This window comes from Mobula hypostoma, chromosome 27, assembly GCF_963921235.1.
Source record: "Mobula hypostoma chromosome 27, sMobHyp1.1, whole genome shotgun sequence".
Taxonomy (NCBI): Eukaryota; Metazoa; Chordata; class Chondrichthyes; order Myliobatiformes; family Myliobatidae; genus Mobula; species Mobula hypostoma.
The window spans coordinates 31098576-31116685 of NC_086123.1; the positions used below are offsets into that span (position 1 = coordinate 31098576).

The following is an 18110-nucleotide window of genomic DNA, read 5'->3' on the forward strand; positions in this document are numbered from 1 at the left end:
ATCAATTTCTCAGCTCTACTTCACCCCTCTTCCCCTCCTATCATCTTGTGTTTTTTCCTCCCCTACCCCCAGCTTCTAACTCTGACTCCTCATCTTTTTTTTCCCTAGTCCTGGTGAAGGGTCTCAGCCAGAAACGTCAACCATACACTTTTCCATAGATGCTGCCTGGTCTGCTGAGTTCCTCCAGCATTTGCTTGGATTTCCAGCATCAGTCGATTTTCTCTTGTTAGTGAGGTAGTGTTCCTGGGTTCAATGTCCATTTAGAAATTGGACAGTAGAGGGGAAGATACTGTTCCTGAATCACTGAGAGTGTGCGTTCAGGATTCTGTACCTCCTTCCTGATGGTAACAATGAGAAGAGGACATGTTTTGCGTGGTGGGGGTCCGTAATGATGGACATCACCTTTCTGAGGCACTGCTCCTTGAAGATGTCTTGGATACTACGGAAGCAAGTGACCATGATGGCGCTAACTAATTTTATAACTCTCTGCATCTTACTTTGATCCTGTGTAGTAGCCCCACATCCATATCAGATGGTGATGCAGCCAGTCGGAATGCTCTCCACAGTGCATCTGTAGAAGGTGACAAACTCCTAATGAAATTTAGCCGCTGTCTTGCATTCTTTATGGCTACATCAATATGTTGGGACTAGGTTAGGTCCTCAAAGATCTGTAGATGGCAGCCTGAGCCTCAGGATATATTTTTGAGGGAAATTAATTTTAGATGTAGCAGTTTGAGTGATGGAAATATTGGATTAAGGGTTACACAATGATTGTTCAATGGATATTTTCATGTCATTGTTGATCTGGATGTGCCCAAAGCATGTATCTTCCTCAAGACAAATAACAAAGGATTAAAATGTAGAGACAAAAATACAGGATCAGAGGGAGTATATTTTACATCATTTATTTATTTATCTTTGTCAATAACTTTCTCTAGTATGTGAAGCCACGGAAGTCAGAGTTGAGAGCTGGAGCACGACTGCCACCAAAATATGCCCTAGAGTTATTGACTATCCATGCCTGGGAACAAGGTAATCGCAAGGAGAGTTTTGACACGGCTGAAGGGTTCCGCACTGTCCTGGAATTGATCTGCAGATATCGGGAACTCTGCATCTACTGGACCGACTACTACGATGTTACTAACGGATCCTTGGCAGAATTTTTAAACAATAAACTCCGTGAGAGGAGGTAAGATGCATGACCACAATTCACACTGATAATTAAAGCTACATTTTTATTTTAGTTAATGTTCCCTTTCAAATTCCTGTACAGACAGTTCTAACAGAGAGAAAAAAAATAATCTTATCATAATAAAAGATGCTTCAATGCACTTCAAATGTTCCTCAATTCTAAAGTAGCCGGCATTGTCTCACCTTGTTGAAGTGATTAAATTCCAAACCTTCACCTTCATTTTCACTTCTTACCAACACCACAACCTACCCTCCATCACCTCACCACACCCTGCATCTACAACCTCTCCTAGCCAGTGAGCCAGTCCCCCTTCCGTTCCTTTTCCACCAGTGGTAATCCTTTCAGTCACCTAAAAAGGTTCAAGATTGGGAGAGCGCTTTGCCGAACAGCTAAACCCCTTCCGCCAGAAAAAGCAGGATCTCCCAGAAACCACCCATTTTAATTCCACTTTGCATTCCCAATCCGATATGCCTATCCATGACCTCCTTTACTGTTGCAATGAGGCCACACTCAGGTTGGAGGAACAACACCTTATATTCTGTCTGGGTAGTCTTCAACCTGAAGGAATGAACATCAATTTCTAAAATTTAAGGTAACGGCCCTCCATCCTTCACCATTCCCCATCCCCTTTCCCCTCTCTCACCCTTTCTCCTTGTCTGCCCATCACTTCTCTCTGGTGCTCCTCCCCTCTTTTCTTTCTTCCATGGCCTGCTGTCCTCTCCTATTAGATACCCCCTTCTGTAGCCCTGTTTCTCTTTCACCAGTCATCTTCCCATTTCCATTCAACTTCACCCTCCCCCCTCCTGGTTTCACCTTTCACCTTGTGTTTCTCTCTCCCCTCCCCCAACTTTTAAGTCTACTCTTCATCATTCTTTCTCTGGTCCTGCTGAAGTGTCTCGGCCCAACAGTTCGACTGTACTCTTTTCCATAGCCTGGCCTGCTGAATTCCTCCAGCAGTTTGTGTGTGTTGCAAGGTTCAAAGGTTCATTTTTTTAAAGGACGTATGCAGTATACAATTCTAAGATTTTTCTTCTCCAGGTAGCTATGAAACAAGGAAAAACCATGGAAGTCATTTCAGAGAGAAACAGTAACCCCAACCCCCTGCGCAAAAAAGAAAGGCAACACGATCCTCAATCACCTAAGCCCCCCTCCCTCCACACGAAATGGAAGAAGAACATCAGTCGCCAAATCCCCCTCTCCCCACACAAAACACACCAAGAACATCAGCCTCCAAATCCCCCTCTCCCTGCACAAAAAACTTACAAAAACAACCTTACCTCCACTTTATGGAATTCTTCATATGTTATTCACTCTAAAGTTACTTCTTCATATCAATGAGTTTGTCATTTATCCCCCGATTTTATTACAGCTCAAATTGCATTTCCTCTGCACAAGACATATAGAAAAATACTGATTAATATCTGCAGAGATGCAGATAGCTGCACAGAGTTCCAACACAGGAATTGGTTTCTGAAGTATTGAAACCCATCGTGAATCACACCATCAAAAAACCCCGGTCCTTGGTGTCCTCACGTGCAGGATTTTACAAATGGTGGATAAAACTCACTTCCAGTACAGCCAGTGACATGAGGGAAAAGAGGTTGTAATTGAGGAAGCCATTTGCTGCACTTCAGTGTTGTTGCCTCCATTGGGGTCTCGGTTAAACCTGAAAGACAGTCGGACAACTGAGAAGTCTACTGGTTTCCTGATGGGTGGAGAACAATATTAGGTCAAACTCCTGGGCCCTCAGAGGCTCCATCTTCCTCTCACCCCAACCCTCCCCTCTCCACTGACACCCCCAGCCTCCCCCCTCCCCCCTCTGATCCCAGCTCTCATCCGTGCCGGGTCTTTACCATCCCCTCCGACCTTCAACTGTCGGAGGCAGAACGCTCTGTTCTCAGTAAGGGCCTCACGTTTGTCTCCCTTCACCCACACCTCAGTGAGTTCCGTGTTCGCCATGATGCGGAACTTTTCTTCCGCCGTCTCCGTCTCCGAGCCTACTTCTTCGGCAAGGACTCTTCCACCCCCACCGATGACCCCTTCTCCCGTCTTCAACCCTCCTCTTCTTCATGGACACCCCGCTCTGGTCTTCTGCCTGCTCTGGATCTCTTTATTGCCAACTGCCGACGGGACATCAACCGTCTCGACTTCACCGCACCTTGTCCCCATTCCAACCTCACTCCTTCGGAACGCTCTGCTCTCCACTCCCTCCGCACTAATCCTAACCTTATTATTAAACCCGCTGATAAGGGGGGTGCTGTTGTAGTCTGGCGTACTGACCTCTACCTTGCCGAGGCACAGTGACAACTCGTGGATACCTCCTCTTATTTACCCCTTGATCGTGACCCCACTAAGGAGCACCAGGCCATTGTCTCCCACACTATCACCGACTTTATCCGCTCAGGGGATCTCCCATCCACTGCTACCAACCTTATTGTTCCCACACCTCGCACTTCCCGTTTCTACCTCCTACACAAGATCCACAAACCTGCCTGTCCTGGCCGACCTATTGTCTCAGCTTGCTCCTGCCCCACTGAACTCGTTTCTGCATACCTCGACACTGTTTTATCACCCCTTGTTCAATCCCTTCCGACCTATGTTCGTGACACTTCTCACGCTCTTAAACTTTTCGATGATTTTAAGTTCCCTGGCCCCCACCGCTTTATTTTCAGCATGGATGTCCAGTCCTTATATACTTCCATCCCCCATCAGGAAGGTCTCAAAGCTCTACGCTTCTTTTTGGATTCCAGACCTAATCAGTTCCCCTCTACCACCACTCTGCTCCGTCTAGCGGAATTAGTCCTTACTCTTAATAATTTCTCCTTTTGCTCCTCCCATTTCCTCCAAACTAAAGGTGTAGCTATGGGCACCCGTATGGGTCCTAGCTATGCCTGCCTTTCTGTTGGGTTTGTGGAACAATCTATGTTCCGTGCCTATTCTGATATCTGTCCCCCACTTTTCCTTCGCTACATCGACGACTGCATTGGCGCTGCTTCCTGCACGCATGCAGAACTCGTTGACTTTATTAACTTTGCCTCCAACTTTCACCCTGCCCTCAAGTTTACCTGGTCCATTTCCGACACCTCCCTCCCCTTTCTAGATCTTTCTGTCTCTGTCTCTGGAGACAGCTTATCCACTGATGTCTACTATAAGCCTACTGACTCTCACAGCTATCTGGACTATTCCTCTTCTCACCCTGTCTCTTGCAAAAACGCCACCCCCTTCTTGCAATTCCTCCGTCTCCGCCGCATCTGCTCTCAGGATGGGGCTTTTCATTCTAGGACGAGGGCGATGTCTTCATTTTTTAAAGAAAGGGGCTTCCCTTCCTCCACTATCAACTCTGCTCTTAAACGCATCTCCCCCATTTCACGTACATCTGCTCTCACTCCATCCTCCCACCACCCCACTAGGAATAGGGTTCCCCTGGTCCTCACCTACCACCCCACCAGCCTCCGGGTCCAACATATTATTCTCCGTAACTTCCGCCACTTCCAACGGGATCCCACCACTAAGCACATCCTTCCCTCCCCCCCTCTCTCTGCATTCCGCAGGGATCGCTCCCTACACAACTCCCTTGTCCATTCGTCCCCCCCATCCCTCCCCACTGATCTCCCTCCTGGCACTTATCCGTGTAAGCGGAACAAGTGCTACACATGCCCTTACACTTCCTCCCTTACCACCATTCAGGGCCCCAAACAGTCCTTCCAGCTGAGGCATCACTTCACCTGTGAGTCGACTGGGGTGATATACTGCGTCCGGTGCTCCCGATGTGGCCTTTTATATATTGGTGAGACCCGACACAGACTGGGAGACTGCTTTGCTGAACATCTACGCTCTGTCAGCCAGAGAAAGCAGGATCTCCCAGTGGCCACACATTTTAATTCCACATCCCATTCCCATTCTGACATGTCTATCCACGGCCTCCTCTACTGTAAAGATGAAGCCACACTCAGGTTGGAGGAACAACACCTTATATTCCGTCTGGGTAGCCTCCAACCTGATGGCATGAACATCGACTTCTCTAACTTCTGCTAAGGCCCCACCTCCCCCTTGTACCCCATCTGTTACTCATTTTTATGCACACATTCTTTCTCTCACTCTCCTTTTTCTCCCTCTGTCCCTCTGAATATACCTCTTGCCCATCCTCTGGGTCACCCCCCCCCGCTTGTCTTTCTTCCCGGACCTCCTGTCCCATGATCCTCTCGTATCCCCTTTTGCCTATCACCTGTCCAGCTCTCGGCTCTATCCCTCCCCCTCCTGTCTTCTCCTATCATTTTGCATCTCCCCCTCCCCCTCCAGCTTTCAAATCCCTTACTCACTCTTCCTTCAGTTAGTCCTGACGAAGGGTCTCGGCCTGAAACGTCGACTGCGCCTCTTCCTATAGATGCTGCTTGGCCTGCTGCGTTCACCAGCAACTTTGATGTATGTTGCTTAGGTCAAACTTAGTAGTTTTGATCAATCCCCTTCACACCACGATGGGCAACAAACCCTGGTCTTGCCAGCCAGTCAATAGCATCTTGTTCTGTGGTTTCCAAGGGTGGGCAGGTACTTTAGTCATGAACTGAACTTGAGGGGCTTGGTTAAAAAGTATTAAATTTTCCATCAGTACTCCTTGGTGTATGCTTACTTTGAAAACAAATGGCATATACAGTAACTCCATGACATTTTCAATGAGATGGATGTCGAGCTGTTAACTTACGAGGTCTTTGTTGGAATGGTTTTATTTTTCAGACCAATAATTCTTGACCCTGCTAATCCAACTGGAAACGTGGCTTCATCAGATGGCTGGGACGTGATGGAAAATGAAGCCAGGAAGTGCCTAAGAATGCCTTGTGTCTCTAGTGTCAGGGCATGGAATGTCCAGGTAACTGGTTTAGGGAAATGATGAATGTAGAAAGATATTTACTTGCCTACTTCTTCCACCGCACCAATGCCTGGCTGTTGACAGATATCCCAGATTGCCCTGGCCATGGGAGAAGGTGCAGTCTGTCACAGGCCTTTGTGTTGTCCTTCAGGTTCATTTTCTGTCCATAGTGCTGAAAGTCACAACCTTGATCTTCCATGCTGCAGTTTTGAACACTGGTTGGAACCGAAAGTTGGTGGTGTAGTGGATAGTCCGGAGTGTTGTCAATGGTTACAGCATGACATTGATAGAATGCAGAACTGGGCTGAGAAGTGACAGATGGAGTTCAACCCAGATAAATGTGAAGTTGTTCAGTTTGGTAGGTCAAATTTGAAGACAGTATACAATATCAATGGTAGGACTCTTGACAGTGTGGAGGATCGGCAAAATCTTGGGGTCCATGTCCATAGGACACTCAAAGCTGCTGTGCAGTTTGACAGTCTTGTTAAGAAGGTGTATGTTCTGTTGGCATTCACCAACCGTGGGATTGAGTTCAAGAGCCATGAGGTAATGTTACAGCTATATAAGACCTTAGTTAGATCCCATTTGGAGGACTTTGCTCAGTTCTGGTCACCTTACTACAGGAAGGATGTGGAAACTATAGAGAGAGGGCGGAGGTGATTTACAAAGATGTTGCTTAGATTGCAGAGCATGCCCTATGAGAATAGGTTGACTGAACTTTGGCTTTTTTTCTTGGAGTGACGCAAGATGAGAGGTGACCTGATAGAGGTGTATAAGATGATAGAGGCATTGATCATGTTGCTAGCCAGAGGCTTTTTTTCCTGGGCTGGAATGGCTAACACGAGGGAGTATAGTTTTAAGGTGCTTGGAAATAGGTACAAGTGTGATGTCAGAGGTCAGTTTTTCCACACAGAGTGGTGGGAGCATGGAATGCACTGCCAGCGAAGGTGGTAGAGGTTGATGCAATAGGGCTTTTTAAGAGACTCTTAGATAGGTACATGGAGCTTAGAGAAATAGGGCGCTATACGGTAAGGAAATTCTAGGTAGTTTCTAGAGGAGGTTACATGGTTGCCACAACATTGTGGGCCGAAGGGCCTGTAATGTGCTGTAGATTTCTATGTTGTTTGTTCTAATTGAGCTAAACAAAAGCCTAGAGAAGAAGGCACATGAGTGATAAGCAGTTTTGTACGCACTGCAACATGTTCTTTGACCTGAACAATTTTTTTAGTGTTTGGGAATACACATGATCAAGGACAATATCTGAGACTGTGAGGAATGGAGAATTGAGGCCAAGAGGATACAGTCTGCCACCAGGCCTTCTGGTTCTACTGTTTGTTTGTGTTGTCTTCCCAAGGTCTTGTCTACTGAAATCTAGCAGTGTTTACCCAGTGTTGACTTGGTGATCCTTCTAACCAGCACAAAAGTGAGCTCCTTCCTTCTGTTTAATGCATCTTCAACTGTGCAACATTAAGAGTGTGGAGAGCTGAACCCCAAATTGGCAGCATCTGTCGAACAGTCTGGTGAATGGCTCCTTGACAGTCTGTCGTGCCTTGTTCCAGCCAGTGCTTCCAGTGCATATGTCAACAGTCACCCCACTCACCATGACACTCTATGAGTTCATGTGAATATCGGCACAGGGCCACTCATTCTCTTGTCGTGTCTCACCTCCAAAGTAGAAGATTGAAACTTATGATTTCTTCTCTTGTCTTGTGCATCCTAGCCAGTGAAGACATTCGGACCCACTGTAACTCGCCTGAATGTGGCTCGCTACAACTAAATGCTGACATCTGGCAATATTCAGGAATAATATTAGGTATAAAATAATGCTTATGTCGATGAGATGCATATATCATGTAGTTATTTATTTTCTTTACAGCATGATCCCACCTGTTCATCCAGGTCTGCTGGTATGACCATCTACCAATATAAAGGGCGATTCATCAAACTGGATGACAATTTATACCTCAATTTATAGTAGAGTCATAGAAAAGACAACACATAATCAGGCCCTTTGACCCATTGAGTCCAGGCTGAACTATTTAAACCACCTAATCCCATCAACCTGCACTGGGAACATAGTGCTCCATACCCTTCCCTTCCATGTGCCTATCCAAACTTCTCTTGTATGTTGAAATTGACTGGATATCTCCTCACACTGCTCATGGTCTCAACAAGTTCATATATACTCACCCCTGCCACATGACATTTCAAACTCTGGACTGCTTTACCCTTTTAAGCAATTGTTCTGACATACATACACACACACACACACACACACACACCATGCAAGGATCAATTCTATTAATTTTCAAACTATTTAATTATCTATGGAGACTTGTCCTAGTGGACTTCTCCATGAGAATACTAAATGGAATTGTTATGTCCTGCAACTTCAAAACATAAAACTAATTTAAAGGAAGACACGGGAATCTGGGAATGTGGGTCTAACTTTGTGTTTACCTTTAAACGACACATGCACGTACCACAGGGTAGTGTTGTTGATTGTTCGTCAATGGAACTAGGTTAGGAAATACCCTACGCAACTCATAAATAATCGAATCTTGCACTTTATTGTCTCTGTACAAACAACAATGTAACTATGTTGATGCCAGACCAACAGCTTAGAACATAAAGTCTACTGCTTCCTTGGTACCAATACTCACTCAGGCCACTTTTCCAATTTGTAACACTGAAATGGGGGATCTCCATTGGCCAGATGATCGATTCTTTCTTCGCCCAGCCTCTGGCAAGGGGGCTCTTCCTTGCAATGGTGGGTCTCTTGAGAGAGTTATTGCTGAATAGCACGCTCGAAGTTTATTCGTCCTTACCAATTCAAATATTGCATTCCAGTATCATTGGCTGTAGGTCATCTGATTAATCTTCAACACGTTTTTATTGGCTCTGCTCCAGGTCAGCATCCATTTAATGCCCTCTTCCCAGCAAGCTGGCTCTTTGTTATCTTCAGCAACCAGCTCAAATCACTCCAGGCAGGCACTACCCTAACATTCACAAACCTGCATGTTATGTTATATCAAATAACACCACACAAACAACTTCTTATTTTTAAAAATGATCTCCGACCCAGCAGATTACTTGAAACATCATTGTGATTACTTTAAAACACAGAGAGCAGAGCAACAAAATCGAGGACGTAAAACAGTTCCACAAAATGGTAGCCTCCATCTCCAAGCACGTGGCAGGAACAAAGACAATTGATCTGTCTTTTTCCACTGTCCTTGACCCCCTTCAAGTTCAACGTTTTAAACCCGCCATGGCCAACAGTGTGAAGACGTATGCAATTCACGTATTATTTAAACAAACAAGAATGCCTAATAATAAGACCATAAGACATAGGAGCATAATTAGGCCATTTGGTTCATCGAATCAGCTCTGCCATTTCATCATGGCTGGTTCAATTTTCCTCTCTGCCCCAATCTTCTGCCTTCTCCCTGTATCCATTCATACCCTGACCAGTCAAGAGTCCATTCACCTCTGCCTGAAATATACATAAAGACTTGTCCTCTACAGCTATCTGTGGTAACGAATTCCCTCCTCATCTCCACTCTAAAAGGACGCCCCTCTTTACTGAGGGTGCGTCACCACAAGAAACATCCTCTCCGGTCAATCAAAGCCTTTCACCATTCAATAGGTTTCAATGAGGTCACCCCCCATTCTTCTGAATTCTCGTGAGTACAGGCCCAGAGCCATCAAATACTCTTCATATTACAAGCCATTGAATTCTGGAATCATTTTCGTTAACCTCCTTTGAAACCTCTCCAGTTTCAGCACATCCTTTTTAACACAAGGAGTCCAGAGCTGCTCACAAAACTCCAAGTGAGGCCTCATCAGTGCTTTATAAAGTATCATCATTATTTGCTTTTATATTCCAGTCCTCTTGAAATGAATGCTAACATTGCATTTGCTTCCATCACCACAGTCTCAACCTGCAAATTAACCTTTACGGAATTCTGCACAAGGACTCTGAAGTCCTTTTGCATCTCAGTTTTTTGTATTTTCTCTCCATTTTGAAAATAGTCAACCCTTTCATTTCTTCTACCGAAATGCATGCCATAGACATCCTGACACTGTATTCCATCTGCCACTTCTTCACCCATTCTCTTAACTTGTCTAAGTCCTTCTGTAACCTCTCTACTTCCTCAAAACTTTGCAATAAAGCCATTAATTCCATCATCCAAATTACTGACATATAACGTAAAAAAAAATTAGTCCCAACATAGACCCTTTAGTTTGAATACCACCAGTCACTGGCAGCCAATCAGAAAAGTCTTCCTTTATTCTTTGCCTCCTGTCAATCAGCCACTGCTTTATCGATGCAAGAATTTTTTTTGTAATAATCAACCAAAGTGTATACAAAATTACTGAAATATTATTGAAATATTAAATACACAACAGAAATCACTTAACCATATAACCATATAACAATTACAGCACTTTACTCTCACCTAGTCACACCGACCTGCACTCAGCCCATAACCCTCCATTCCTTTCCTGTCCATATATCTATCCAATTTAACTTTAAATGACAGCATCGAACCTGCCTCAACCACTTCTGCTGGAAGCTCGTTCCACACAGCTACGACTCTCTGATTAAAGAAGTTCCCCCTCATGTTACCCCTAAACTTTTGCCCTTTAACTCTCAACTCATGTCCTCTTGTTTGAATCTCCCCCACACTCAATGGAAAAAGCCTATCCACGTCAACTCTATCTATCCCCCTCATAATTTTAAACACTTCTATCAAGTCCCCCCTCAACTTTCTACACTCCAAAGAATAAAGACCCAACTTGTTCAACCTTTCTCTGTAACTTAGGAGATGAAACCCAAGTAACATTCTAGAAAATCTTCTCTGTACTCTCTGAATTTTGTTGAAATCTTTCCTATAATTTGGTGATCAGAACTATACACAATACTCCAAATTTGGCCTTACCAATGCCGTGTACAATTTCAACATTACATCCCAACTCCTATACTCAATGCTCTGATTTATAAAGGCCAGCATACCAAAAGCTTTCTTCACCACCCTATCCACATGAGATTCCACCTTCAGGGAACTATGCACAATTATTCCTAGATCCCTCTGTTCTACTGCATTCTTCAATGCCCTACCATTTACCATGTATGTCCTATTTTGATTAGTCCTACCAAAATGTAGCACCTCACATTTATCAGCATTAAACTCCATCTGCCATCTTTCAGCCCACTCTTCTAACTGGCCTAAATCTCTCTGAAGGCTTTGAAAGCCTACTTCATTATCCACAACTCCACCTATCTTAGTATCATCTGCATAATTACTCATCCAATTTACCACCCCATCATCCAGACCATTAATATATATGACAAACAACATTGGACCCAGTACAGATCCCTGAGGCACACCACTAGTCACCGGCCTCCAATCTGACAAGCAGTTATCCACTACTACTCTCTGGCGTCTCACATCCAGCCACTGCTGAATCCATTTTACTACTTCAATATTAATACCTAACGATTGAACCTTCCTAACTAACCTTCCGTTTGGAATCTTGTCAAAGGCCTTACTGAAGTCCATATAGACAACATCCACCGCTTTACCCTCGTCAACTTTCCTAGTAACCAGTTGAAAAATTCAATAAGATTTGTCAGACATTACTTTCCACACACAAATCCATATTGACTGTTCCTAATCAGACCCTGTCTATCCAGATAATTATATGTACCACCTCTAAGAATACTTTCCATCAATTTACCCACCACTGACATCAAACTCACAGGCCGATAATTGCTAGGTTTACTCTTAGAACTCTTTTTAAACAATGGAACAAGATGAGCAATATGCCAATCCTCCGTCACCATCCCTGTTTCTAATGATATTTGAAATATTTCTGTCAGAGCCCCTGCTATTTCCACACTAACTTCCCTCAAGGTCCAAGGGAATATCCCGTCAGGACCCGGAGACTTATCCACTTTTATATTCCTTAAAAGCCCCAGTACTTCCTCCTCTTTCATCATCATAGTTTCCATAACTACCCTACTTGTTTCCCTTACCTTGCACAATTCAATATCCTTCTCCTTAGTGAATACCGAAGAAAAGAAATTGTTCAAAATCTCCCCCTTCTCTTTTGGCTCCACACATCACTGTCCACTCTGAATCTCTAAGGGACCAATTTTATCCCCCACTATCCTTTTGCTGTTAATATAACTCTAGAAACCCTTTGGATTTATTTTCACCTTACTTGCCAAAGCAACCTCATATTTTCTTTTAGCTTTTCTAATTTCTTTCTTAAGATTCTTTTTACATTCTTTATATTCCTCGAGCACCTCATTTACTCTAGGCTGCCCATATTTATTGTAGATCTCTCTCTTTTTCCAAACCAAGTTTCCAATATCCCTTGAAAACCATAGCTCTCCCAAACTTTTAATTTTTCCTTTCAACCTAACAGGAATATAAAAATTCTGTACCCTCAGATTTTCACCTTTAAATGACCTCTATTTCTCTATTACATCCTTCCCATAAAACAAATTGTCCCAATCCACTCCTTCTAAATCCTTTCGCATCTCCTCAAAGTTAGCCTTTCTTCAATCAAAAATTTCAACCCTGGGTCCAGTCCTATTCTTCGCCATAATTATATTGAAACTAATGACATTGTAATCACTGGACCCGAAGTGCTCCCCAGCATTGACCTATCTCATTCCCTAACAGGAGATCCAACACTGCTCCTTCTCTAGTTGGAACCTCTATGTATTGCTGCAAAAAATTGTCTTGCACACATTTTACAAACTCCAAACCATCCAACCTTTTTACAGAATGGGTTTCCCAGTCTATGTGTGGAAAATTAAAATCTCCCACAATCACAACCTTGTGCTTACTACAAATATCTGCTATCTCCTTACAAATTTGCTCCTTCAATTCTCGCTCCCCATTAGGTGGTCTATAATACACCCCTATAAGCGTTACTACACCTTTTCCATTCCTCAATTCCACCCAAATAGCCTCCCTAGACGAGTCCTCTAATCTATCCTACCAAAGCGCCACTGTAATCTTTTCTCTGACAAGCAATGCAACACCTCCCCCTCTTGCCCCTCCGATTCTATCACACCTGAAGCAACAAAATCCACGAATATTTAGTTGCCAATCACACCCCTCCTGCAACCATGTTTCACTAACAGCTACAACATCATATTTCCAGGTATCAATCCATGCTCTAAGCTCATCCACCTTTCTTACAATGCTGCTAGCATTAAAATAGATGCATTTAAGAAACTCTCCACCTCTTACTCTCTGTTTATCCCTAATGGTGCAAACAACTTTGTTATCTTTTTCTTCCTTCTCCCCCACATCTCCAGTCTGAACACTCCTGTTCTCTGTCCACTGCCTATCTTCCCTCACACACTGTCTACTAGCTTTCTCTATTTGTGAACTAACCTCCTCCCTCCTAGTCTCTTCAATTTTGATTCTCACCCCCCAACCATTCCAGTTTAAAGTCTCCCCAGTAGCCTTCGCAAATCTCCCCGCCAGGATATTGGTCCCCCTAAGATTCAAGTGCAACCCGTCCTTTTTTACAGGTCACACCTGCGCCAAAAGAGGTCCCAATGATCCAGAAACTTGAATCCCTGCCCCCTGCTCCAATCCCTTAGCCACACATTTATCCTCCACCTCATTCCATTCCTACTCTCACTGTCGCGTAGCACAGGCAGTAATCCTGTGATTACTACCTTTGCAGTCCTTCTTCTCAACTCCCTTCCTAACTTGATTAAAGGAAATGAAACCGTTGACATTTTGGGCCGAGACCCCTCATCAGGACTCAGACCATCAGCCCTGATGAAAGGTCTTGGCCCAAAACTTTGACAGTTTACTTTTTTCGATAGATGTTGCCTGGTCTGCTGAGTTCCTCCAGCATTTTGTGTGGGTTGCTTTGGATTTCCAGCATCTGCAGATCTTCTCTTGTTAGCAAATGGAGAGATATACACCATTTGCTGACAGATGTGCAGTTTAATTTGGCATTATTGTGGGCCGCAGGCCTCTTTCCATTGCTGTATTATGTTCTATGTGCCATGTTCAAATCACCTTTAAATGGTACAGATTGTTCCATTTGATATCAGAGCGCATATACAGTATAAATAAATTGGCATCCGTTAGTCTCGTGAGATCGTGGATTTGCACCTTGGAAGGTTTCCAGGGCGCAGGCCTGGGCAAGGTTGTATGGAAGACCGGCAGTTGCCCATGCTGCAAGTCTCCCCTCTCCACACCACCGATGTTGTCCGAGGGAAGGGCACTAGGGCCGATACAGCTTGGCACCAGTGTCGTCACAGAGAAATGTGTGGTTAGGTGCCTTGCTCAAGGACACAACATGCTGCCTCGGCTGGGGCTCGAACTGACAACCTTCAGGTCACCAGTTGAATGCCTTAACCACTTGGCCACGTGCCAACACATATACAGTATACAACCTGAAATTCTTACTCTTCACAGAGGCATCCACAAAACAGGAACCCCCGAAGAATCAGACCCTCTACCATTTCCCCCCCAACTGCGCCAGCAGAATCACCGACCCCTCTCCCCAATCCCACCCCCACCATGCAAGCAATAGCAAATGTCCCCTGTTAAATTCCTGGAAATTCATCCCAGGTTGTATCATCTCACTTCATAATTTAAACCACAACTTTTGCTATTATTCTGCTAAATTTCTTCCGCCCTCCCTCCAGGCTATGATCTCCCTTTTGTGATGTGTGGTCCTGATCTGCTCGTTCTGTGGCTGAGCCAAGGTTTTGTATTGGTATAGCACATCCTCTGTCTGTTTGAGAACTTGATATAAAGGCTAGCTGTCCTTTGGCCCTTTTCTGTACCTGTTCAGGATACTTTAATGATTTCTTCCTCTTTGAATCATCCTCTTTCTAGATTTTCATTATTTAAGACAAAGTAGATGAGCTTAAAATTCCCTACCTAGATATCTATTTCCCAAAGTCTTAAGTCTTCACTCATTTTGTTAATTCACTTGATAGTATAAGTGTAGCACTTAAATTGCTAAAAATATTTCCTGTGCTTATATCATTAAGAAACATGGTTTCGGTACATCCTTCCTGCATCTTGCTTGACAGCTGCTGTAACCTTGGCCTCACAGAGTCAGAAATATTCCATTTGTCCACTTTCTACTTTCTTAAAGGTCAGAATCAGAATCAGGTTTAATATCACCAGCATAAGTCGTGAAGTTTGTTAACTTTGCGGCAGCAGTATAATGCAATACATAATAATAGAGAAAAATACTGAGAGTTACGGTAAACACACACACACACACACACACACACACACATATATATATATATATAAAATAGTTAAATAAATAATGGCAAAAAATGGAAATATGCAAGGTAGTGAGTGTTTCTGGGTTGAATGTCCATTCAGGAATCAGATGGCAGAGGGGAAGAAGCTGTTCCTGAATCATTGAGTGTGTGCCTTCAGGCTCCTGTACCTTCTCCCTAATGGTAGTAATGAGAAAAGGGCATCTGGGTGATGGGGGTCCTTAATGATAGACACCACCCTTTTGAGCTGACAAAGTTTACAACTCTCTGCAGCTTACTTCCATCCTGAGCAGTAGTTCCCCCCCCCCCCCGTCCCCCATACCCGAGGGTGATACAGCCAGTCTGATTGCTCTCCAGGATATATCTGTAGACATTTGCGTGATAAATGTTCTGTACCATTTCGAAAAAACTGCCGCCCGAGTCGTTGATTGCTTTACCGCAGTTTCCTGCTTCTCACCCTGTTAGTTGCAACGTCAGACCTCGGAACCGAAACTTAGCACGAGAACGGGGAAACCGCAACCTGCGCGAAGATGCGTGCAGATCGTCAGCCTTTTTCAGCCTGCGAATCGACCCGCAGATAGTTCATCGATGTCGAAACAAAGGCGTTTTATCGCCACTCGTTCCAGTCTGAGACATCGTGGAATGATTAACCCTGGGCTGTGCGCTTCGCAATGAATTATAGTATGTTCGTTTCCCAGACATCCCACCCTGCAAAAAGTCATTTCAGGGAGGTAGCACCACCACCCCCGTCCCCTCCCCGTCGACCTCCAAGGGTGTATGTATACAGGATATTTGATTATGAAAGCACACAACAATTTGATCACATATTGAAACTATTTACACACACACACACACACACACACACACACAGATAGATAGATATACTTTATTAATCCCGAGGGAAATTTATACACCTACAAATACACATATTCCTTGTTGAGTATTTTGATGGCAGTCTCAATGCTAGTAGCTAAATGCTAATACAAATAACTTTTCTATTTCTTTTGCAAACTTTCCTTGTACTGTGATGTGGCTTGCTTGGCAGATTTGAGCATTTTGCCCGAAGTCTCAACCTCATAGCAGTCTGTGTCAATGAATTTTTTAATTTTGCAGGACATCAGATTCACAATTATTTTATCATGGAGTCGTTTTTTTTATTCTATTACAACTTTAAGCAAGTCTACAGGGAGTTATGCCTCATCACGTCGGACATCAATAGTGTAGCTCCTTAGCAGCTAGGCCGCTAGTTTAAATAACATTAGCTATGCTAATGAACAAATGACACCTGTTAATCTCACCTCAACATGTCTTTTACAGTCTTAACCCACCATGGACAATAGAAAAGTCACTGTTGCAAACAGTGCAGCGAGCAACACTGTCATTATTTTTGACCCCTATTAGGCAGGGGTACACTTTACGGTAGTCTGGGGTGAAGTACGTTTTATATTTTCGTTTTTTGGAACACTCTGCCGTGGTGCTTCAGGACACTAAACTGAGCCGATGGACAATGAAAGAGAGAGAGAGGTCGACTGTATGAACCGCCCACAGACAAAACTGATAGGTCTACTTAGCAGACCAGTCAGGATGCTCTCTCTGTCACTTGCTCTCTCTGTCTGTCTGTGTGTCTCTCTCTCCCTCTCTTCCTCTCGCTCACTCGCTCTCAAAAAAATTGATTTCCGGGATATTGTATGTAATTTGCGGGCGTCAGGGAGTCGCTATCAATATGCAGGAGGCTACCAGAACTTCTGGGAGAGGTGGGATGTCCGGTGCTGAGATCTGCATTTGTATGGAGGGGCCACCGCACTCCAGAAGTAATTCCGGCATAGGATGTGTTACGGCAGAGCTTTCAGGGGTTTCAAATAAGTGTCTTTATTCCCTAGTTTTACAGTTAATTTTCATACTGTTTCATGAGCGTTGAGCATCGCTCAGGCGCCTGCCTATGACCGCTCCCCGGGTCCCCTCCTTCTCCCCTTTCTTCTACAGTCCACTCTCCTCTGCCATCAGATTCTTTTGTCTCCAGCCCTTTACTTTTCCTACCCACCTGGCTTCACCTATTACCTTGTAACAACCTCGTAATCCTCCCTCCACTATTTTGACCTGTCACATTCCCCCTTCCTTTCCAGTCCTGATGAAGGGTCTCAGCCTGAAACATCAACTGTTTACTCTATTCCATAGATGCTGCCTGACCTGCTGAGTTACTCCAGCACTTTGCACGTGTTGCTTTGGATTTCCAGCATCTGCAGAATCTCTTGTGTTTGACCGGATATGCTTAATTTCTAATTGGATGATCTGTAAAGATAGGCACGCCAGTTGTCCAATGGCTGGATGTTTTGCAACATAAAACAGATGAGAAATGAACCCTAGTACAGGCAGAGATCAACTTATCATAATGGGGCACAGGCCTTATTTAAGTGATGCGGTCAACTTTTTCCTGGAGTTAGTTTTACAACACTCCCTTCATTTGGACACCTGCTGTGTTGGATTTTGCCTGTGTACTTAGACTGTAAAGTTTGAAGTAAATTTTATTATCAGAGTACATACATGTCACCACATACAACCTGGAGGTTCCCAGTGGCCACACATTTTAATTCCATATCCCATTCCAATTCTGATATGTCTATCCATGGCCTCCTCTACTGTAAAGATGAAGTCACACTCAGGTTGGAGGAACAACACCTTATATTCCGTCTGGGTAGCCTCCAACCTGATGGCATGAACATTGACTTCTCTAACTTCCACTAATGCCCCACCTCCCCCTCGTA

At 44.1% G+C, this 18110-nt stretch overlaps 1 protein-coding gene across 1 annotated transcript in view; it reads left to right on the forward strand.

The window, feature by feature from the left end:
* The window catches only part of LOC134338391 (uncharacterized), a 140315-nt gene that overhangs the window by 60249 nt on the left and 61956 nt on the right, over nt 1-18110 (forward strand). Inside the window, exons 11-12 of the mRNA XM_063034183.1 lie at nt 939-1189; nt 5924-6056. Coding sequence (XP_062890253.1) covers nt 939-1189; nt 5924-6056 — 384 coding nt within the window. The remainder of the gene's footprint in view (nt 1-938; nt 1190-5923; nt 6057-18110) is intronic.